Raw genomic sequence first — 22,821 nt, forward strand, 5'->3', positions numbered from 1 at the left:
GCGCAGACGGCCCTTTGGCCAAAGACACTAGGGCAGCTGCTGGCACTTGCCTGTGCCACAGACGGCTTGGCAACCAGCACGGTGCCCAACAGAGCTCTTCACTGGCCACAGGGAGAGCCAGTCCAGTGCTAATGATGTATCCGTGTAAGTAAAACTGGGAAAACATTAAATCAAAAATATGGGCTCCAGTACAACCACTCACAGCACACTTAAAGCCTTGCCTGCTCTTGTAGAAGAAAACCTCTAGAAGTGGACAGGGAGAAAGCCCAGAGAAATGAGGAGTGCTTTGTTATATGGTCATTGCTCATCACCATAAAACCCATGGAGCCTAACTGGGAATGGGTACTGCTCCATATAATTTAGTAATTGACAGAATTCAACAAGTACAAATTAAAACAATTAATACCTTTTACAGTGGTACAGTGCCATCAAAAAAAACCACCAAAAAAAAAGAAAGAAAGAGGGAGATGCTCTCCCCGGCACAGGCAGGCTGGCTGTGGTCTGTAGGTGACAAGTGCTCTAATTCTACAAAAGAGAAATTATTTTCCACTCTGACATTTTTAATGCGCAGTTTCTGCTGAGCGCTATTCATTTTCTACCAGCTTTATCCCTATTAAAGTTTAGAAAATGTTTCACTGAAGGAAAGCAAGATGCTAACCTTATCCGAAGGGAGCGTATGGCCGCAGCGTCCTGCAGCGCAGCCGCGGCAGCGGGCAGGGGAGGTCGCACTCAGCTGCACCAACTTTGCAAAACAGGCTCTTTTCCTTCCATTTAACTGTGCCAGCAACATTTCAAAAATTACCAGTTAAAGAAATTGGGTATAAATTTCAGATTTTTTATAAACCTGTTGATTCTCAAGAAGGCTGAGTGCTTTATGTTCCTTGCAGTTTGTTGAAATGCCAGCGTAATTAGCTGTGCCTGGGCACAAACACCAGCAGAACTGGCAGTGGCTCGGGCAGGACCAGCCTGTCTTTCTGCAGGACCTCTAGACCTGGCACTCGGATGCCCGCTGCTCTGAGAGGCAGCAGCATTGCCTGGCAGCCAGCAGCCCCTCCTGGGGCACCGACACCCCACCACAGCCCGCTGGCCCCATCCCACCTTCCGAAAATCAGGGGAAACGCCTCAAGTTGTTTCTAAATGCTCGGGATGTCTGAGTAAGCCCTCGGTGGCAGCGCAAGGCGAGGCCCTGAGTCAGTTACGCATGGCAAACCCTGATACACAAAAATAACTTGTTTATTCCTCCTGAGGTGTTATTTTTACCCGAACAGCTCTGGGTAGCTGTGGAGGTTCCTTGCCATCAGTCTCAGTGAAGGCAGGTGGCGGGGGCCGCGTGCACGAACCCCACAGGGCACCGGATTGGGGATGTCCCCAGACAACCCACCTGGGGTTGCCTTGCAGGGCTAGGAGAGGTCCTCGTACCTAGAGGGTGGGTTAGAAACACCTTCAGCCACTGCCCGCCCTGCCAGCTGGGCTGGGCACCCAGGGAGTGCCATGTCCTCCTCCTCCTCTGCCCTTGAGCTCCAGATGCAAAGCCTGCTGGTGCCTGCACTGCTGCTGCTGGAGGAGAAACGTTTGATTTCCAGTTGTCTGGAGGAAAGCTCTTCTAAATCACAGTGTTCCCACAACTTCTGATGAGGCAGAAATAATTCCTTCATATGCACAAGCAGAATTTATCAGCTCAGGATAGCTGAGGACAACTTAAAGATGCCCACTCTGGCTGTACCCATACCCGTACTTAAAGGAAGAACCGAAGTGCAATTTTCTCTTCTGCAGACTGACCATTGGTTCACAGTGCAGCTCTGGACTAACTAGATAGATTCTAACTTCATAGAATCATAGAATGGTTAGAATCAGAAGGGACCTTAAAGATTGTCTAGTTCCAATCCCTCTGCCACAGGCAGGGACACCTCCCACTAGACCAGGCTGCCCAAAGCTCCATCCAACCTGGCCTTGAACCCCTCCAGGGATGGGGCAGCCACAGCTTCTCTGAGCAACCTGTTCCAGTGTCTCACCACCATGACAGTCAAGAATTTCTTCCTAAAATCTAACCTAAATCTCCCTTCTTTCAGTTTAAAACCATTCCCCCTTGGCCTATTGCAAGAGTTAAAGCTCTTCCGGGGTTGACTTCTCTTTATAAATAGGGGTTTGGGTGGATACAAGTGTAACTGAGCGAATGCAAACTCCCATAAGGGCTGTTAATGGCGTGGCTGAGAAAGGTACATGGGAACATAATGGAGCTGGAGCAGGACATCGGCAGAGGAAGCTGCTGGCAAGTAAATATTGCTCAACACGACACCAGTATCGGGGAAAAACTGACAGAGTGGAATAACAGGAAGCTTAGTCACTTCTGGACAAAAAAAGCAAAGCGTATGAGAGCGGGGCGGAGGGGAGCAGGGGGGCTGGGCTGGGCTGGTGGGGCTGGAGAGCAGAGCCCAGCTCACAGGACAGCAGGCGTGGGCAGGGGAGGAGGGCTGTCCTGGGTGGGTGCCCCTGCGGGGTGTTGGGCCGGGCAATGGGCACCCCAGCTAGAGCAAACCCTTTGCGAACACAGCAGGATCTGCTGCACAGGCTCCTCATCCCCAGGCAACTCCTGCTAATGAGTGATGCTAATGACTGAAGTTAAACTGTGACCTAGTTAAACCACATCCCCGCTTCTCCTCCACCTCTGAAGCACGGAGGCCACCACAACTGTTCAGCTTGGGGCAGATAAGAAAATACCAGAGGAGGCCAAGGAGGGCTGACATACAGCAGTTAGAATTTAAGGATATATTTAATTTTGATTATCGTTCAAACCACAGAACAGCTTCAGAAGGTGAGCCACTACGACTGACGCGGTACAGGACACCAGCCACCTTTCAGACAGCGATCGCTCACTCCCATTAGGGACCACCAGAGGAACCAGGAGCTGCATGGGAGTGTGCAAACCCCAGCTGAGGGCAAGACCCAGGCGGGCAGAGCACAGACCATCACAAAGTGTAAACCTTAGGCTTCACCAAACCGGAGAATGTTTTGCTTGTGTACAGAATTAGCCCATTTCTGGCAGTTCTCAAGCAATCCGGTATGCAGACCGTGAGGGGTACTTTGCACAAGCCTCAAAAGTAGGGAAAAAAGTTGAACAGAGTGGTTCTCAAGCAATCCGGTATGCTGACCGTGAGGGTACTTTGCACAAGCCTCAAAAGTAGGGAAAAAAGTTGAAGAGATTATTATATTACCCTTATGGCGACCTTCCACATTGAAAAGCACTCGTTACCCTTAAAATATGGTCTGCACTGCTCACTGACGAAGGGACAACAGCACTGGATGTCAGTAAAGGGACTATCTTAGAAAAACACCAATCCAAAATTTTACTACATCATCTGGGGGGCCTGCATAGCGAAGAGAAAGATAAATTTAAAATACTTAGAAGACAGACAAAAAAGCAACCAAACCATGCCAAAATAAAGACAAGCTTGATTAATAAAGTTTTTCACTGCTTAGGCAAAAGAGGGAGGAAAAGGACGTAATAAATAAATGGTTCAGCAGCAAAAACTTAACCAAGTTCATGGTTTAAAAATTACTACAATAAAGATCTGTCTATAAGTGATTCAGATTTCAGTGGCAAAGAAAGAGAACCATTAACATTGATATGTTTGATAACAGGAGAAAAAGGGAGAGTTAAAAGTATTTAACAAAGAACAAATTTAAGCAAGCAAGGGTAGCACAGGAAAAGTGTCATGGGCAAATAAAGGCTGATACATCAGGTTTGTTTTACCTAGCAAATGTGTGCTAAGGCACAATAAAAGCTTCCTAACCAAATAAACAACCCTCCAGTCCCTGCAGGCAAACCGCAGCTATGGCAAAATCAAGCAACTGGGTGCATGGCCAGTGTTGGTTTTTTTTAAAAACACCAAAAAAGCAAACCTATCCTGAAGTGGTGTAACAGTTACATCTAAGAACAAAAAGAATGAGAGGAGGACACCAGTCTTCGCTGACGGGAGGGAAGTTTGCATGGTGTGTTAGAAACATGCCCGTCACGGACACAGCACCAGAGACACGTGGGGAGGACAGCCAGTGCCCAGCTCCAGCATCCCTGGCCAGTGTGGGACGAGCCCAGCACCGGGCAGGATGCTGCTGGGAGCTGTGGTGTGGCCCTGCAGAGGCGCAGGCAGAGGGCCGAGCAGCAGGAAGGTTGGCCAAGCAGAGCTGGCATTAGCTCTGCAAACCTCACCGTGCACAATCTGCACCCATGGCATTCCACAGACCAGAGGGCAGGGGAGTGCTGCAGACACCAGGTCTCCACTGTCTGGCTCCAGAGGGGATCACCTGATGCCACAAGGAAAGTTTTGTTTAATTTCTAATTTGTGGTGGCCAGTCGCAGCACGGCTCCTGCCCGCAATAGCAAAACAAGACCCGAGGCATGGGTGCAGTCAGGCATCCAGCCACCACACCCCAGGTCAGTGTCCAGCTCCACCACTGACACACCATGATCCAATAATCATTAACACTGGGACATGGAAACGCGATCAAAACCTGAAAGTTTCAATGCATATCCAGAAGAAGTTCTTGCTCAGAGCTCTGCACCACGCCACCTGAAGTGGATGGGAACGGCAGGACGCTGCTGACCCGCCAGCAAAGCTGGACTCAAACAGGCCCCGTATCAGTCACAGATTTTTTTTTCCATATAGCTTGGGAATAATTTCCTGCACTAAGTGCTTTCCAGGACTCATAACACTGATACTGTAAATCAATATTTTACAAAGACAAAGCTGCATGACGGATGTATGCACTAATTAAACCATATCTAACAAGCAGCGCTGCTGTAATCACACACTCTGTATCCCTTTCAGCTTTTACACCAGAGATTTGGCCTTGCTCACTTTCTACATAAAACAAAATGACAATAAAACAACAGAACAAAGGATCCACTGTAAGTCACAGCATGCAAATAAAGATAGTATCTACGTAGTCCGTACTGCTGCAGTATAAATATAATAAAGGCTACGAGAGAACATCACTTGCTCTCAGGAGCTCTCCATCTTCTCTCTGCTAAAGCCCCTGTATAGGCTTTACTTTTAAAAATGCAACTCTTTGTTAAAGCAAATAAATATAGAATTTTTACTCCATTGCATAGATCCGTACTGTTAGAACAAGTCTGATGGTTTTTATGGCCCCAGGCAAGGCTGGCAGCACATGGACCACACAGCACAGCACCCTCATGGAGCGGGCTGGGAGCTCTCGGGGCAGCTGGGCACGATGCCTGCCTGTCACCCTCGGCTGCAGGCACGTCCCCACATCCCCTGCCCCGTCCCGAGGGGAGGCTGCTCGCTGGCCTTGGCACCAGTACCATATGAGAAACACGTGCTCTTCTCATCAGAAAGGACCCAGGTAAAATACCCGTGTGTTCTCAGAAACGTGGCTGCAGGATGAACATTCCGTATCAAAGCCCTGAAAAGCTGCGCTCTGTCCAAGTCACATATTGGAGGGAAAAAAAAGGCAATGATAGCTCATGAAGTATGTGACAATGACATTAGAGGAGCAGAAAGTACAAATAAACAACAAAAACTTTTTCAGCATCTGTAAGGACTTAGAGAGCATCTGGGCCCTGAAGGAATAAAGAGGTGAAGATTAATCTGCCCTTGCTATTTTGAGTTGTTGAATAGAGGAGGTCAATGGACACGAATTAGTGGGAAACACAGATGGCAGGGTTTATTTTTCTACAGTTAAATAATCACGAAATATGTCAAAATACTGCTTTGCGGTCAGAATTCCCTTCAATTGTTTATTTTAACATGGGCACTGACAATTGAAATGTCCTGTCAGAAGCACACACTGTGCAGACAGCCGCAGCAGCTTTCCTGCGGGTGGAAGCTCAGTTCCCGGGTCCCTCCAGCCTGGGCTGCGCCTGCCCCCGGGCCAGGTACCAAAACCCAAACGCAACAACGAAAAGGGCAGGAGGGGAATATTCGTTTTACAGAAGCAACCTCTCTGTAGGAAATGGCATTTGTACTAATGGCAGCTGAAGTTTGTTGCAAGACTTTTCAACAGTTCCACTACCTTTCCCGAGTACACCAAGAAAAAGAAAATACAACCTCTGCAGATATTATCTGTAGTGCGTGTGAGCTCAAAACATGCCTACGACCTGAATACTTGAACGTTCTCGCTTGAAGTGTTCAGCCACATAGCTGGTGGGAAATTAAAAATTTTCCATGTGTGGGAGCCGACTGAACTGATGAAACAAAAAGTAACATTCAGAAGGAAGACCAGCGTATCATGATCTCATCTGAGAAGCACTTTTTCCCTAAGTTCAGCATGTGTGAGGCAGAATCAAAGTCACGGAGATGAGAGCATCGGCCTCGGGGCTGGGCTGGAGGGCTGCGTTACAGGTGTTTGCTCTTCAAGAGCAAATTCTCCTTTAATATGTTTCACACAGATCTAGGGGGGAGGAAACAATTCATGTCTGAGTATTAAAAGGAAATAAAAACACCCTAAATTCCCCTCTTTCCCCCCACGTTTTATTTAAAATAAAAAAAAAGTGAGACCAGACTGGCTCAAAAAGTAGTAAAACAAGAAATAAGTGAAATAGCAATGAGAACATTCTACACTATAACCTCCCTAGAATAAAACAAGTTTAAGCTGAAAGCTTTGCCCACCACTACTGCCAAGCCCTAAGCGCCCCAGCGAGGTATCCCATGGGATCTGGAGATGCTTGGATCCCAACAGTCCCCTGGCTGCCCCAGTCCTCACACCCCACTCCACCGCGGCACCTCCAAGGGCAATGGCAAAGGACAAGACTGGCACACACCTCCCTCCTCTTCCTCTGTATGGATGAAGACATTTAATGTCAGGCTTCTCAGCAGTGCTGGCTAAATTAATTTTCCCATTGCAAGAATAAGGGCTGAAGCCTGTCTGCTCCTGTCACAGAAACAGGAGGATGGAGAAGAGGAGGAGGAGAAATGGGATCAGAAGCCAAGACGAAAAGAAAGGAAGAAGACGACTGGAGGGAGACCTGGAATTCCTGCCTGTGATTGCTCCCACCGCTGTTCCAGGTGGTGCCACCCCATGCACCATCGTCCTCCTCTTCCTCCTCAGGCTTTGCAGTAATGACAGCATGAGAGAGCAAGGAAGACCCTACCTGGTGATGCCTTCACGCGCTCCTGGACTTGGCCCTAACAACAGGTTCTGAACTTGTATTAGGCAGGCCCTGAAAAAGAGTTCCCCATTCTCCACCGAGTGCTCAGCACTGAGTGTTTCTGCCTGGGAATACAGGTGCCTGCTTCCAGCAGGTAAAGCACCTCTGAGCACTCGAAGTGACAGGGCAACACCACTGCTTTTTGCAGCCCCCAAGGGCTAAGACATTTTTTAAACAAAGCTTAGGAGCTGAAGATGAACTGAGCAATTTGTCAGGTGATCAAAACAGAACTGAAGTAGTCACTTAGTAACATTTAGCTACTTGTCATTTAAGCAGAACAGAGAGAAAAGAATGAAGCAACTATGGGTGGTGCTGGACATGGGACCTTTTGCTGTGCTCCAGACAACAACAAAATCCAGCAATGCTTTCCAAATTTTAAGAATTAAATATGGGTGTGTTTTTAGCAACTGCAGTTTTCAATTTGTTTAAGCACAAAGCATACCAAATCAAGGTATATACACAAAACACAGCAGCCTGAAAAAGACTTGGAGGAGCCACCTGGCACCAGTTGCTGTAATTGCTGGAATAATCCATAGTAAAGCCAAGAATTCAAGAGACATGGGACAAGATCGCTGGTGCCTAAGGATGCCACCCCAGTGATCCATGGCCATTTTATCTCCTTGCTACAGGCAGGGTCACAGGGTGTATCACATTGATAACAACTCTCTGTCATCCCAAACCACCAACCTCCCACCCCGAGGGAAATCCCCATGTATGTCCCCAGCAAGAGTGCCCGTGGGCACCCGCCTGCCCAGGGCCACACGGAGCAGTGACGTTTCTGAGGCCAAGGGCTATGCACTCCTGCTGAACCTCCACAGCAACACCCTCCAGTGCCACCCTGCCCAGTCTCAGCACAAGGTGGCTTCTGGTTGTCTCACTGTCACACCTTCTGAAAGACTGGCAGCAGTTCTTTCGGGTCTCAGGCAATGGATATGGGGAATGAAATTAGGAAAACAATCCTTTTCAGAAAGTATTAGAAATAAACCATAAACGTGCTGTAAAAATACACACAACAGTAACACCTGCCCATATGTACAAACCAAGGAAACCCACCACAACCAACCATAACTCTATCAGAAAGGCATACACACTGAAACAGAAGAATGGCAGACAGAAAAGGGACCTTCTGGAATTTTGCCCATTTAGAGTTCAAGACAGGTGCTTAAAAAAACTAAATAAATAGTTCACCTGTTGCATGTCCTGTGCTTTACTAAGTCTTTAAGCTCTACCACTGAAAAAACCAAAAAGTCGGTGGGTGTCTAATCAGGTCACTCGGTGTTTCCCTCATGTCTTTGGAGGGAACAAAACTCCATCCTTACCCCAAGGCCCCGCTTCTGTTATATGTAAAGAGAGCACTTCCCCTGCCGCTCACCCACGTGTTCCGGGGGGAGCTCTCCTTTGGTTTCCTGCACGCTCGTCAACTGCTGCCAAAAAGAAAGCAAGTACAAAAGAATTTTGAAAAACAGCCTGACTGAAAAAACTATACATGAGCTAGACAGATATAAAGCCAGAGAAAGAAGTGCAGTGTGATTAGCATTAGCTAATAATTAGCAACATGTACCAGTTGGAATACCTTTTGCTATCTACATCATGCAAATGCACAAGAGGTATCACAAACAACCACTGCTGACATGTGTGCGCACACATGCGCCTGCTCCCGAGGACCGCAGCCTGTCTGCTCACAGCTACTTAATGAACGACAACACCTCTCCGCGCCTGGGTGCCAAAGGCTTTCATCAGCCTCCAAACCCATTGCTGGAACCTCAGAGCGATTTTGGTAACAGATCTGCTTTAATTGCACGATCCTTTCAAGTCCATTCGGAGCAGCGCTTGCCTGGCTGTGACGCCAGCCGGCTCACACACGAAGGATATGGAGCTGTGCGGAGGAAGTGGGGCTGGGTGGCACCTCCAGCTCAGCCCCACGGTGTGAGGCTCCATCGCAGGTGGCACTGGGAGCACCCAGGCATGTGTGGCCACCCCAGGGAAGGGAGAACTGAGCATCTCCTGGAAGCTGCTGCTGCTGCTGGCACGGGCTGTTCCCGCAGCTCACGCCTGGGGTGTGAGCCCTGAAAAAACCCCAAATCAACACGGCTCTGAAACTTCACAGTTCCTGTCCCTCACCTGCCTGCAGTGAGCCTCGCTTCGTTATTTTCTATCATTAATCTGCAATGTTCATATACATACATATATATAACATACACAGTATATATTGAGCATATATATACAAATAGTATACAGTGTGTATATACACACATAGGTATAGCACAGAGTAAAAACACTTAGTTGAAACCTTTATAACAAGTAACTTCCACTGTAGCCACTTCTGCAGTGTCTAACCACTTAGGTATTTACACATCTAAAACCACCAGAAACATCTAAACCATAAACATATGACAAACACGAGGTGAAAATATTTTACATTGTTACAGGCATTAAAAATCTCTTCAGCTAATGGCCTAAAACATTAAGATGCAGCCTCTGCCTCACTTCGTGTTTTCACTGCCTGCCTTAAGTCAAATGTTAAAAGTTTCCACCAAGTCAACATTAGGTGCACTTTCCTCCAATTCAAAAAAAAAAATCTATCAACAAGTATTAGTCTTCTCTCTACTTATATTTAAAACCACACCATTAACCACGCTTGGAACTAGGTACAAAAAACTGTGTTGCTGTTGTCAGCTGTCTGCTGGTAGAAACTGAAAACAAATGCATTTTCCCAAGGAATTTAAGAGCTTTCTGCGTGCTACACCCAACCAATGCATTGCCCTGAACAGTTCAGTTCTCAGCATCTCCTTCCTGCTCTTCCCCTGCTCATGCTTTTAAAACCAAGTCCTTTCTCCTTCAGTATCCATCAGCGGTGCGACAGCATCTATCCTGCAGCATCGTGCCTTTTTTCTGTCTTCTGCCTCTCCTTTTAATTTCTTTCTTTCTTCCTTCTGCTTCACCTTCTTGTCTAGTTAGAGATTTAACCACCTCCCTACACATTTTATTTCTGTAAGCTGAAGAAGGCCCATGGTGGTCACCACCTCTTCCCCTTTGACTAGTCTCTTTTTTCACTTCCCTCTGAAGATCTCCATTTCTGCACCAGTGGCCTCCACCATCTCACCCACAAGCGCCTTCCCCAGCACCAGACTCACCCCACGGCAAGGAAGGGTGGCCACCACCACGCTCCAGTCTCTGCTCAGGGCCCCAACCATGGGACCATGGCCAAGAGGAGCCCGGTGCCGTGAGCGCCACTTCCCCATGCACCCCCTGTGCCACATTTGTCAGATGAGGGGACGCAGGGAAGTGAACCGAGCCAAGTCTGGGGCACAAGTTCTATGAGGAACGGCTGAGGGAGCTGGGGTTGTTCAGCCTGGAGAAAAGGAGGCTGAGGGGAGACCTTATCGCACCCTGCAGTTACCTGAAAGGAGGGTGTAGCGAGGGGGTGTGTGTCAGCCTCTTCTCCTCAGCAACAGGCGATAGGACAAGAGGAAATGACCTCAAATTGCACCAGGGGAAGTTTAGGATGGATATTAGGAAAAATTTCTTCACCAAAAGCATTATCAGCCATCGGAACAGGCTGCCCAGGGAAGTGGTGGAGTCACCATCCCTGGGAATATTTAAAAGATGTGTAGATGTGGTGCTGAGGGACACGGTTTAGGAGGTTTCAAACCCAAATGAGAAATAATTCCAAAGTCTTTTTTTTTCTGCATTTTTAAAATCAGCATTTGAATTAATTATTTGCATGATTTAAAACTTTTAAAAGTAAAATGAGCAACACTGCATACAACTTGCACTCTGGAACACGCACCTCTCTTCAAAGGAACCAAGCACACAGAAAACCTTAATCATTTAAGATTAAGGCTACTTAAATTACTGCCGTTTGGCCTTACCAACTATAGACCGAGGCAGTTGTCGGCTCTGACAACTCACCCACGGGTCTCTCTCCTGTCACCTCTGCCACCAGCATCACCAACAGGCTGAAACCCACACTCCCTTCTGAGCAGAGGGCTGTGAGGTCCTGCTCCACTGAAATTTAAGTGAGGAGGGCAGGCAAATGATCGCACGATAACAGTAATCACTGTAAGGCCTCTGAAGAAGGCAGAGTATATACACCAGACTTTGTGTACAATTTAAGCTTATTTCAGCCAATTTCCAGGCTTTAGGAAAGTAATCTTCCAGGAAAGCTTTAAACACAGTAATCCATGATCTAATAAACTGAATACAGTTGCCAAAAAGCTGGTATTTCTGCCTTCTCACAATGGCATTCTTACCATATCTTAACGATACAAGTAGCTGTACCACAAACAAAAGTCAGCTTCATCACACTGAGCAGACATTTAAATTTTGGTTTACATATAATCACTGTGCCCCTCTCCCTCATGTACGTGTCTAGATATTTCTGAAAAATTATACAGTCTATAGTCTATATATATATATAGACTATATATAGTCTTATTTTCCAGTTTATGCAATAGCACCTATTCTTCTCTCACTGGAGTCACTAGGAAAACCACTGATCTGAAAAAAAATAAAAATATGATTACATGTGTTTCTACTAAACTCTTCCTAAAGAGTTACCGTGTGCTTACCCTTTTGCTGCAGGTATATTTTGCCAGTTTGCAGCTCCAGGCACATTCACTTCTGTGCAACAAACGCTTGACCAAAAGAGAAATTCCCCTGACTGACAAACCCCAACATAAGCCCCCCCAGCATCAACTGGAAATATTTAAATCACAAATTACTTTTTTATTTCTTCCACAAAACAATTCCTCTCACTCCACTATCAAAAAGAACTTCGCATTTTAAGGTACTTTACTTTGAAATAAAGCTGCCATATATATCCATGAGTATCCATCCATCCATTACCTGCATGCCTTGTTCAAGGGAAGCATCTTACTCTGCTCCGTACAACACAGGGTGCAGCCTCAGTATTCAATAAACAACAGGAATAAATAACACTGTAATAAACAGAAAGAACCAACTCTTCTGTTTCCTCTGAGGAACATCTAGTTTGAGTGTGAAATCTTTAATCATTCTGTTTGCCCACTCAGGTTTTTTCCTAACTTGCCTGTATTTCTGTTCAGTTGCAATCACTGCTTAAATCCGAGCTGTCTTCTAACTCAGTTCATTGCAGGGAAGATTCTACCAAGTTACGGGACAAGCAAAGGGATGATCTTTTGAATATGCCCCACCACTAGAAAGCTGAATGACAGGCAAAATTGACCATCAAAAGCTGGCTCTAGACCCTGATTTCACCATAGAAAATGGGGAGCGAGAAGAGAGCCAGCAGCCTGCCCAGCTTCAGCTGCACAACGCGCCTCGAGCTGCTGCCTGCTGACGGCTGAATTCTGCTCCAAGAGCAGGGCCCAGTGTACAATTCTTTTTTCTCCAAGTACTTGCTTCATCAATGTCAGTTTATAGTGAGCCCCAAGGTGCCAGAAAACACTTCATTCTGTCTGTCGTTTTCAAAACACTTCAGTTAAATGTGCATACTCTTGTTCCTATATTAATAAATATAGGAATAAATACGTGCACTGTTCTTGACACCACTATGCTAGCTACTACCCACCACTAAAAATCTGCCAGGCTCCTGTGAAGTGAAAACCTCACCATGGGACAGTCAAGGCTGGAAAGAATTCTCTCCAAAAAAAAAAAAAAAAAAAAAGTGCAACCTCTCCCTTGCCCAGTACAGAAGACCAGCACCGTAATCGCACAGGATTTTAGACTGAATCCCGTCAGGATAAAGAAATAAGATTCTGGAATGGATCATCAGTCTGTGCTCGTAAAGTATACCCATGGTCAAAAATTCATCGTGGCATTCTGCTTCCTCACTGACACACTTTTACACATGGTTATTCCTTAGATTTCCCTCAGATTAGCCCCCTCCCTACACCACCGCTCCCTGGCCCCTTGGGCACATAAGGACACGTACCTTCCCCTGCAGCCAGGAGGGCAACACGGACAGTGGGCACTTACATAAAGGACAAATTGCATTCTTTGCTGTTCTTCTTTTTCAAATCTCAATTTCACAGCTATTTATGTTTATATTTAAGCCTGGAAACTGTCCCATTCAATTTCAGTGAAATCATGCTGACAAAAAATAAACGGCTTTGTTTCCTCAAAAAAACTTCTCCTTTCTTCAAATAGTATTCTCTTCCTTTTTTACTAACTCTCTGTACTGTTTCGCCAAGTTAGGAATAGTCCAGAGGAATCTGGAAGCGAAAAGAGTCTTTCCAGGAACTTCACAGGACTTGAAGTGCTCTCGAGATGCAAACTGGATCCAAACCCGCGCCGGCCCCTTCAAACCCTCCTGCTAAAGCCCCCCCCGCTCTTCAGCAGCCTTTGAGCAGACTTCCAAAGTGTCAGCATTTTCCCATCGGAGCAGCACTAGTGCTCCCAGCATCCCTTCTCTGGAAAGCAAGAGAACTTTTCAGGGTCTCCAGGGCTGATAGCTGGCAGTTACAGCGTACTGGGGTACAAAAGGCTGCTGAGTTTAACACTTCTGCCAACTGGGAAGTTTATGCAGTGACTGGGACATATAAAAAATGCAACCCGAGGAAACAAATCCTGTTTGATTATCAATGTATCTGCTACTTCCAGGAGTGCCCCTCAAGCAGGAACACCACCTCCTGAGGCAGTGCCCACGAAAAGCAGCTCCGTTTCTCTGTAATAGAGCAGATCTCAAACCAGCACTGCCTGGGTATGCGACCAGTTTCCAGCACACCTTCTGGTGGACCCGCGAGGTCTCCTACATTGCTGCTACTAATGCAGCAGGAGCTCACGGAGGTGCTGCGTCTCACAGCCTGCCATTGCTGATATGAAGCACTCCAGCATCACTACACCCCGCAGATGAAGTAGCTGGATTTATTATTATTCTTTAGAAATCCGCTTCATCAGATGTTAATATTTTCCTCTATTTGATCAAAACGTTGCAGTGCTTCCAATTACCTCAACGGGTGTTCTCTATCAGTTAAATAATGAGACGTTCCCTAATGAAGGGCCTAAGTCATAAGCATTTCAATAAATTCAAACATGAACCCTAAAAAGGTTTTCTTATTTGCATAATCCTGTGTTTCAGTACCTGACAATTCAGCCTTTACTTAAATCTTATTTCAACAGCAGTAATCCTTCTAGCGGCACCGCGCAAATGAAGGAAAGAGACAGAACTCTGGATTAGAATAAAAGCATCTCTTTTGTTATTTTATACAGGGAACTAAATTAAGCGCTGCTGTGCAGCCCTGGGCAGAGGAGCTAAAAGCCTGGATCCCCCAGCCGTTGCGTGGCACTTGCAGTCAGGCAAGCAGGGCCCAGCTGCCACCGTGCTGCTCACCAGCAGATCCACCTGGACAAGTCCAGTCCCTCGCGATTAAGGCTGCCAGCAAACTCGCCAATTAGCACAGCCGGCGAGACAGAGACTCGATGAGGTGGCTTCCTATCCTTTAAAGGCTAGAAAGATCACCCTCTGATTTTCCCCAAGCAGTTCAGCACAATGCCGGTGGGAGGAAACACACAGTCAGGCAACTGGTGGGCAAAATCAAGCAATTAGTGTCACTGAAATTGCTTGTCACCTGGGATCCCGGTCCGTAAAGGGGAGAGCTGCCCTGGAGCCGCAGGCAGTGCTGCCCCGGCTCTGCCTTCTCCCTTTTGTTCCCTTTGAAAGCAACACAAAGCAAGGGAATGACATAAGATACACAGGAATGGTTTTTAATTGCTCTTCACCAAAGCTTTCTCTACCCCAAGCCTGTGCACTGCTGTCCCTGCTCTGGTCCAGACCCCGACCAGCAATAGGACGGTGCCAGGAGCTGGTTTCCAGGGCAAGAACCGCTGCTGCAGAAGAGGGAGAGCAGATGCTCAGCTCTCCACCGAGCCTTGCCCCACCACCCATCACCAATCCACGGGGAAACACAACGCGGCGCAGAAGGAAGCACAAGAAAACGGAGAGAGGGTTAAGGAGATGCCTATTACTAATCATCCCCAAAACAATGCTGGTTTGTCTCGTAACAGGGTTTTCACAATCCAACCAAATGGGTAGGACAGTGGCAGATTTGCCTTGGCTTGGAAACTTCTTCTCTAGGAGACTTGCCATTTCCAGACACTGGACACAGCTCCGACACGGGAGCTATTCCTGACACCGTGCACAGGCTCCTGCGCAGCACCCAGGGCAGCATTTCCTAAACGGTGTCCAGTTGGGCTAACAAGGCTATGCAGTCCCAGTGAAGAAACGTTAATGCTTCTCCAAAGTCAAAAACCAGATGTGATCACAAATTTAAGAGTGAACCTTGGCAACAAGGCATCTGTATTCAGAAAAACAGAGCAACAAAGACTTGGGGTCATCCCGGGAAGGAGAGGGGCCTCACAGGCTGCTTCTGACCACTCATTGGAAAAGTATGGAAAAAAAGAATGAATATTCTAGACATAAGGTTTTCTTATTTTATGCCTCTTAAAATTGTCCCCACAAATTACTTCAAAATTTTACTCATTTAGACTGTACCCAGCAGAGCTCCTGACTGTAAGAAATAGAAACCAGCGTGGATTTCTATTACGTACAGCCTCTTAAAAAAATGACAGCAGAAATGCTGCAATGCAATATTTTAATTTCTTTTTAATTTCTTCCTGCAGATGTAGAACTGAAACTGTAATATGAACTCGGAACATCACAGTGAACCATAACTCTTTTGTCTGAATATCTGATAAGATTTCAAAATGCCATTTATATTCCCACAGAGGAACATGCACAGTTTCGATTGTTTGCTTTTGTAATGGACTATTTGCCACTCGGTCTAACAATTGCACCATTTTCCCAATGTATTTGCCGCTTTCCTTTTGCTTCCTCTTCTGGAGCTTAGCCTACTGGCAGACGCACAGGCTGAAGAGGAGAAAAATGGCAAATCAGATCTCAGGAATTCGAACACTGTTTATATTTTCATTTTTTTCCAAGGGTTACTGCTTTACGAGTTTCCTTGGAATCAGATGTGTGGTCCATCTGCCTCCCAGCCCCTGAGCCAAACCTCACCTCCGCACCCCGAATGCTGTTAGTGCCTCACACTCGAGTGATGCCGCACACTCCAAAGTTAAAATTACTAAAGAATAACCCACTAAAGTGTTCTGTAACTAAGTTTCTGGATTTTTTATTTCTGCCTTAATTATAGGAGAGATAGAGCCAATGATCTGCCATTCTCACATTACTAGTGAAATATGTCTACAATTATCTCCTTTTCTTTGCATTAAGAAGATTCTTATTCTACAGCCGTAGGTTAAGTATAACACGAAAGAGAATGGCAAGTAAAAAATCATTATTTTTTGAAGTAGTGACAAAGTACAGAGATCTGACCAATTAACAACTACATCTCTGAGGTGGTAGAAATAAGGTACTCAGCGAGTTAATCTATAATAATAATAATCAAACTGCATTTATATATTTTTTAAAAGCTGCATGTCACTTTTACAGAGTTCAGGAGTTTCATTTTTAAAAAATAAGAACCTCTACAAAAGAAGATAAAATACTAACATACTATATATTGGTGAGTCTAGACACAAGGCACCACAGCTTCAAACTCAGACATCACTGAACTTCCAGTCTCTAGCTTTTTCTTAGAATTTAAAAAAAAGCAGAGAAATGTGAAAGTTAAAGACATTTCAGCTGTTGAAGGAAGAGCAGGAAAAAACTTTTATATTTCATTGGGTCATCCAATTTGAGCATGAAGCAGCCGCCTTTGCAGGAGCATAACTTGCGAGAGCAAAAAGTTATTTGAAAGTTGTGGTGCCCATAGTGGACAGCAGCTCCAAAGGGACAAACTATGATTCAGTCAAATGCTGTGTGTTTACCAAGTCCTCCAAAATCATGTGAAGTTCAGATCACTTAGAACTGGCATGTTTTGGATCACGACAGTTCACACCCCCCGGAAAGCCCACTGAGTACAGTGGAGAAGCACCAACGACCAGCCGTGCTGATCACAGCCAGGCAGCACGACAGCAAAGACAGTCCTGGTCCCCATCACCCTTTCCCCACCTTCATCCTTGCTGTTTTTATACTTTCAAAAACCCCTGGCTAGGGGAGACGGCGTGGCAGCCAGAGGATGCGGCGCGCGCAGACAAGCTGCAGGCAGCCTGACGGGGTGTCCTCGGCGCATCTGCAGCCGCCCACAAGATCTGCATTTGACATCCATCTCCCCATTGTTAAGACATCTTTATCTCAGTTTTCAGGAAACGTCAGATGACTCATATATCGGAACATCTGATGAAGCTAACGTAATTTCAAAAATGAATTCTACTTAGGCATATTTTTCCAAGCAAAAAAAAAAGAAAAATGTTTTAAAATTACGCTAAAAATCTAATTTCTGTTGCAAACTGCTTTCCTTATTTAGGAACTTCAGAGCTTATTTCTGCTGTAGACAGTTTAGCCAGCTTTTAGGCATCCAGTTTTAGGAAAAAAAATCCTACGGCATTTAAACAACGGAGAGCCAGAGCTGGAGCTGACTCAGCCACTCAAATGCACAATTTGAATATACTACATAATCATTCTTGTTTTAAAATTATCCTCCTAATATCTAAGGGCTAGATTATCCCACACGCGTTTATCTTGATTAATGCACTCCCCTAAGGACAGCCTTGCTGCTTTCATTAGGACTGATTAAGAACCAGGGTATTCACCGGCGGGATGATGAAATCTTGCTGTGATTGTCGTGGCCCTGACCTCCTCCTTGCACTGCCTCACCGGGGTCACAGAAACCTGTGTGTGCCTTCCTTTCTCTCTGCCACACTTCTAATTAACATGTAACAAGCGGCCGCTTGTTACCAATTCAGCTTTAAGAAAGAACCCATCAGGTGCACACACGGGACTTGTTTCCCAACAGACGACACGTGTCCAGGGACAAGCGCTGCTGTCGGTGTCACCGCTCCACAAGGTCCCTGCTGGTGGCAACACAATGTGGAGGAGAGATCAGAGAGAGGAGATGCCTCCCTCTTTTTGCCCTAGACCAACATACACGAGTTTTGCTTCCATTTCACAGGGAGGGAAAAAATTTAAAAAAATAATGTTTTACCCAAGCTGAGAGTTCCACTTCCTCTGAAATCTCTCTTTCCCTCTGGATGAGTCGCCCTTGCTGGTGTCTGCCTGCCAGCTCCGTGTGCCTGTCCCTGCCCAGCACCCGCCGGGACACCTGGGACAGAGGCCAGGGCTGAAGGGTACTGCCATTTCACGGGGTCCCCGCAGAAAGTATTTGCTTGGCCTGTTTATGTTCTAAATATAGCAGAGCACACCGGCCATCTCCAGCTCATGAGCAAGCACCGCTCCCAGGGGCTGCAGCGCTCTGCAGCGCCGACACACACCTGCCTGCTGGCACAAAATACACAACATTTTTTCTAAGACATGCTAATTCTCGGGATAACTACGAGTGAAAGATGCAAATACTGTTTGTAAAGGAAAATTCAGTAACTAAATATCTACCTTATGTCCAAGAGACAATGAAGAACAGCTATTTAATACTAATATTACATATGTTTATAAGAAATCAAGTGTTTTAATATTAAGGTCAATTTTTAGGTGTCCTGCAATTTTAGTAAAGAGTAAGGACATTATACCCACATTGAGTTATTGAAATATTAAAAATTACTTCTGAATGTCCTAATAAAAAATCTTTTTTTCCCTTTGATAAACTATAACTTACCTTGCAGACCCTAGACAAATCTGGTATAATGTTTTCCTATATTGTTTTTCCATAACATCTAAAGTTTGTGATATTGCAGAAAAGGTAACAAAGTAACTAGTGCTTGTTTAGCTCAAAGCACACAAAAACTGACAAAGATCAGAAACAAAACCAAAACTGAGCAAACGGCTGTTCTGCTATGTGGATGGGACAGGAAATTCAATGAGGAGATATTCCGCTTTCTGTTTACTGAAGGTGTTTTCATACCTTGGTTACAGAAGTTATAAAAGTTACAGTTTCAGAAGCTTTTTAACTAAAAAGCTTCTGTAGTGGGCTGCAGCAAGGGGACCCCCGCACCCCAGAGCCTCTCCAGGTCACAGCAAACCGGAGCAAACCTTTTAGCACCAGCACAAGCAAACATACACAGTAAGCAGTGTGTATTTTTAAACAGCAGGCTCCTTCCCAGCTTACAGCTCAGCTACTGCGCTGACTTCACCCGGGCAGCAGAAGACTCTTCTCCGCAGGGCATTTTGAAGCAACTCAGTAATGCCGTAGTGTCACCTACAGCTACTATACACAGACCTTGCAGCTCTTTACAAAGGTGATCATTATCTCCTTCATTAAGAAAGGAAGCGGAAGAGCCCTGCTGACGGCAGCAGAAGAGCCAGCAGCCGGCAGGGACCAAGAAGCCTGGCTGTCCCTGGTTGGTCCCTCACCAGCACACAAGCTCACGCTGCCGCTCCAGCCCCAGCAACACTGCCTGCCTCCACCAGCACCCAGATTTTAAGGCACTTCCCATCACCATGGGCCTCAGAAACCTGAGCGGGGGATGCTGATGGACAGCAAACTTCCCACAGTGAAGGAGATTCACATTCAGTTCACATCCACTTAATTCTAGTGACTTCTTTCAACCTTTTCGTTGGACCCTCGCTCTGGAAAGCGCAGGTCAGCGGGGTAAGGCCACTTGACCGCTTCTGTTGTGCCATGAAATACCAGCTGGTGGGAAATCAAATTGGGGAATAAATACATCTTCACTCTCACACAGAGGCAGGTTTAAACCTCCACGGCCAGGCCCACATTCCTGGCAGGTACGCCACTGTGGGCACAGCTCTGTGACACGGCCACTGCTGACACACCAGCAGGATGGCTGTGGTGGTACCCACAGTGCAGGCATCCTTGCAGCAGCAGCTGGCCCACGTCATGCCATGCTTTGCCGTGCAGAAGTGCCAGGAAGGCTCACTGCCCTCAGGGCTGGGACTCCCCAGCTGCCCCTGGCACTGCTCCTAACACCAATGCTCTTTTTAATGCATAAAAACATTTTTTTCCACATTATAAAATGAATTTTTCTTCTGCCTAATAATAATATAGTTTTTAAATAAATTTGAACAACACAGATGAAAACATTTCAATATCTGTAAGTTAAAACAGGGCTGGGGGTGGTGGGGCTGGGTATTTCAGGCCAAGAACACTTTAAAGGTTCACCCCTGTTATGGTTTATCCCCAGCCAGTAGCCAGGACCACGCAGCCACTTGCACAGCTCCCCTCTTCCCCCAGAACGTCAGGGAGGAAAGGAGGAGATCTGATCTGAGGCACGACACATTTTTAAACTCAGGAGCATTGCAGGATTCATATAAAAAGGCTATAAACTCCTTTCCTGCCCAGCTGCCGCTGCGATCAGGGCCTGGCTGCACAAGCGACCTGCAGTAGCTGGTTACAGCTACAACTCCCTCCCCAGAGCACGTCTCCATCGTGAGCCAACTCCATCCACCCAAGCTCGGCTCTGTTTCCCAGGATTTGGACCCAAGAAGAGAAAATTAGACTGCAGAAAAATCTGACAGGCGTATTTCTGTTTCCCAACTTTTGATTTTTTATGATTCTACTGAATTAATTCTGTACTGTTTGTGGGATGAGTATTTAAGATAATTTAATTCATAAAAAATAAGGAGAAGGGGCCAGGATTCACATGTTCAACACATATGGCTGAAACTACAGCTACAGTAAAACAGCAGCCATACATTCACAGCACCTAACTCGGAAATGCCTCCTAAAAATCACTGTGCGGCTGCACCCTCCCTGCTGCAGCCCTGTCTGCACGTCTAGAGGCACCTTGTCTTCTGCTGAGTGTCGCCCTTTCCTTAAGCAAGTGCATTTGTGAAAAAGACAGGCTAATAACCACAGCAGTTCCACAGGCAGAAATACTAGCAGGGTGCTCACAGGCACCCAAGCAACCTAGGGAGGAAAACACTCTTCTAAGATTCACCATCAGCTGTCCAGAGACACCAACAACCCGCTGGTAATTACGAGATGGAAACAAGTCATCATATTGCTTACGTGGTTTGTGCTATTAAAAACAAAGAATCCTTACAGTGACTTTGCTGTTTCTACGTGAAGTGCCCTTTATTCCACTACAGGCAGAAAATAATTTGGAGGCAAAGAACCAGTCGCTGTACCCATACCAGAGGACTTAAGCCCTGCCAAGCACATTTTCCCTTTATTCCCCCTATCCTTCCCCTTCCCCTGAGGAAAACAGCAAAACAAATCAACAAGCATCAAAATAACAGCAGCAAAAACATCCCACTGCTGGCAGCCAGCAATTGCTCCCTGTCGGGCTCCAGGGTTTCTCTGGCTACAACTGCTTCTTTCATTAACCATATATCCTTGAAAATAATATAATATTTACTCACTTTCAATGAGTCAAAGCAGGCGATTACGCGTCCATTTTCAACTTGGCAGCTTTTCGATGGGTGTGCAAATTTACATTCCGTGTCTGGTCGTGAGCAAGTCCCCCTTTGGAACTCCCTACACACTTCCAGCGTTAGCCATTTTGTGTCCCGAATCGGCGTGACACTAACAGCCATCTTTAGATTTTACAGGTAGTTAAAATTTCCAATAAAACGGACAAATGAGGAGCTGAACTGATAAACTGGAAATGATGAAAGCGCCACCTCCAGAATACTTTTTTCCCCTGCTCCCTATTTTAAAAGTACGTGTAAAACTGGGTGGCTGCAACCTCAAAGACGTGCCACCAGGAGTTCACAGTGTGACACTGTTAATCGACAGAGGTTTCGTACTTAGAGAAACACTAGGATTACCGGCAAGGTGAACATTAAAAAGTGCGGCCTCGTGCGCTCAGTAACCCATCCTGAGCGCCCACCGGGGCCCACGCTGCCAGCATGAAAACACGGCAGACCCTCTGACACGGGATTTCCGAGCTGCTTTCCGTAAAGTTGTCTGAAAGGTAATCTCCACGCAGCGGAATTTGCAGCGGGGTTTTGTGGTGCAATCGGTATCGATTAGTTTGGCATAGAGAGATGCAGCAGTTTAGAGCAACGATCAAGACTGGGTTTGTTTTGGGGTCGCTTTTGGGGTTTTTTTTTTGTTGGTTGGTTTTTTTTGTTTTTGTTTTTTTTTTTCCTCCTCCTCTCCTTGATTTTCGGGCAGAAGATATCTGACCTTCTCAGCACACTTTTATTTTTACAGTAAAGCAGCCTGCGGCAAGGCCCGCCAGCGCCCTTCTCCCGGCCGGGGTGCAGCGGGGGTGTCTGGCGGCGGATGCGCTGTCGTCGCTGGCAGCAAGCAAGGCAAAAAGCAGCGGCGGCGGCGGCTCTAGCAGCGGTCCCAAGCAGCAGAGACGTCAGGAAAGGCACTTCTTAGTACCAACCTGTAGAGAGAAGAGACACGTTACAAGTCAGCGGGCGGCTCTCCGCGGCGCCCCCGCCGCCGCCGCCGCCCCGCGCAGGGCACTCACGCCAGCCGGGCTGCCAGGAGAGGGGCCGCTTCCCCGTGCGGAGCCGGGGCATGACGGGGAGCCAGCCAATCGCAGAGAGCCTTGCAGCGATATTCCGGGCAGTGAGCCAATGGCGGGGGGCCGTCTTATGAAAGGTCGCGCCTGTCAGACGCTGGCTGCGCTGCCCCGAGCCCGCCCGACGGGGCTCGCCCGGCCGCCGGAGGACGAGCCTGCGGGCCCCGGGCGCTACCCGGCATGCAGCGAGGGGGACGGACCATGGCGGCGCCGCCGCCGCAGCG

The 22,821-nt window shown here is 46.8% G+C and overlaps 1 protein-coding gene across 11 annotated transcripts in view; it reads right to left on the bottom strand.

The window, feature by feature from the left end:
- MBNL1 (muscleblind like splicing regulator 1) overlaps nucleotides 1-22,821 on the bottom strand; it is a 105,489-nt gene that overhangs the window by 53,264 nt on the left and 29,404 nt on the right. For 3 of the 11 annotated variants that reach the window (XM_014945907.1, XM_014945905.1, XM_014945908.1), the window contains exon 2: nucleotides 21,480-22,456. The exons of 2 other annotated variants lie outside the window; for them this stretch is intronic. In XM_014945907.1, coding sequence (XP_014801393.1) covers nucleotides 21,480-21,653 — 174 coding nt within the window. In that variant the 5' untranslated portion in view covers nucleotides 21,654-22,456. Of the gene's footprint in view, nucleotides 1-21,479; nucleotides 22,457-22,543; nucleotides 22,772-22,821 lie in introns of those variants that run through there. 6 more of the 11 variants (XM_014945913.1, XM_014945910.1, XM_014945912.1 and 3 more) reach the window with 5 other exon arrangements.

The sequence above is a fragment of the Calidris pugnax genome, unplaced genomic scaffold (genome assembly GCF_001431845.1).
Source record: "Calidris pugnax isolate Ruff unplaced genomic scaffold, ASM143184v1 scaffold111, whole genome shotgun sequence".
NCBI lineage: Eukaryota > Metazoa > Chordata > Aves > Charadriiformes > Scolopacidae > Calidris > Calidris pugnax.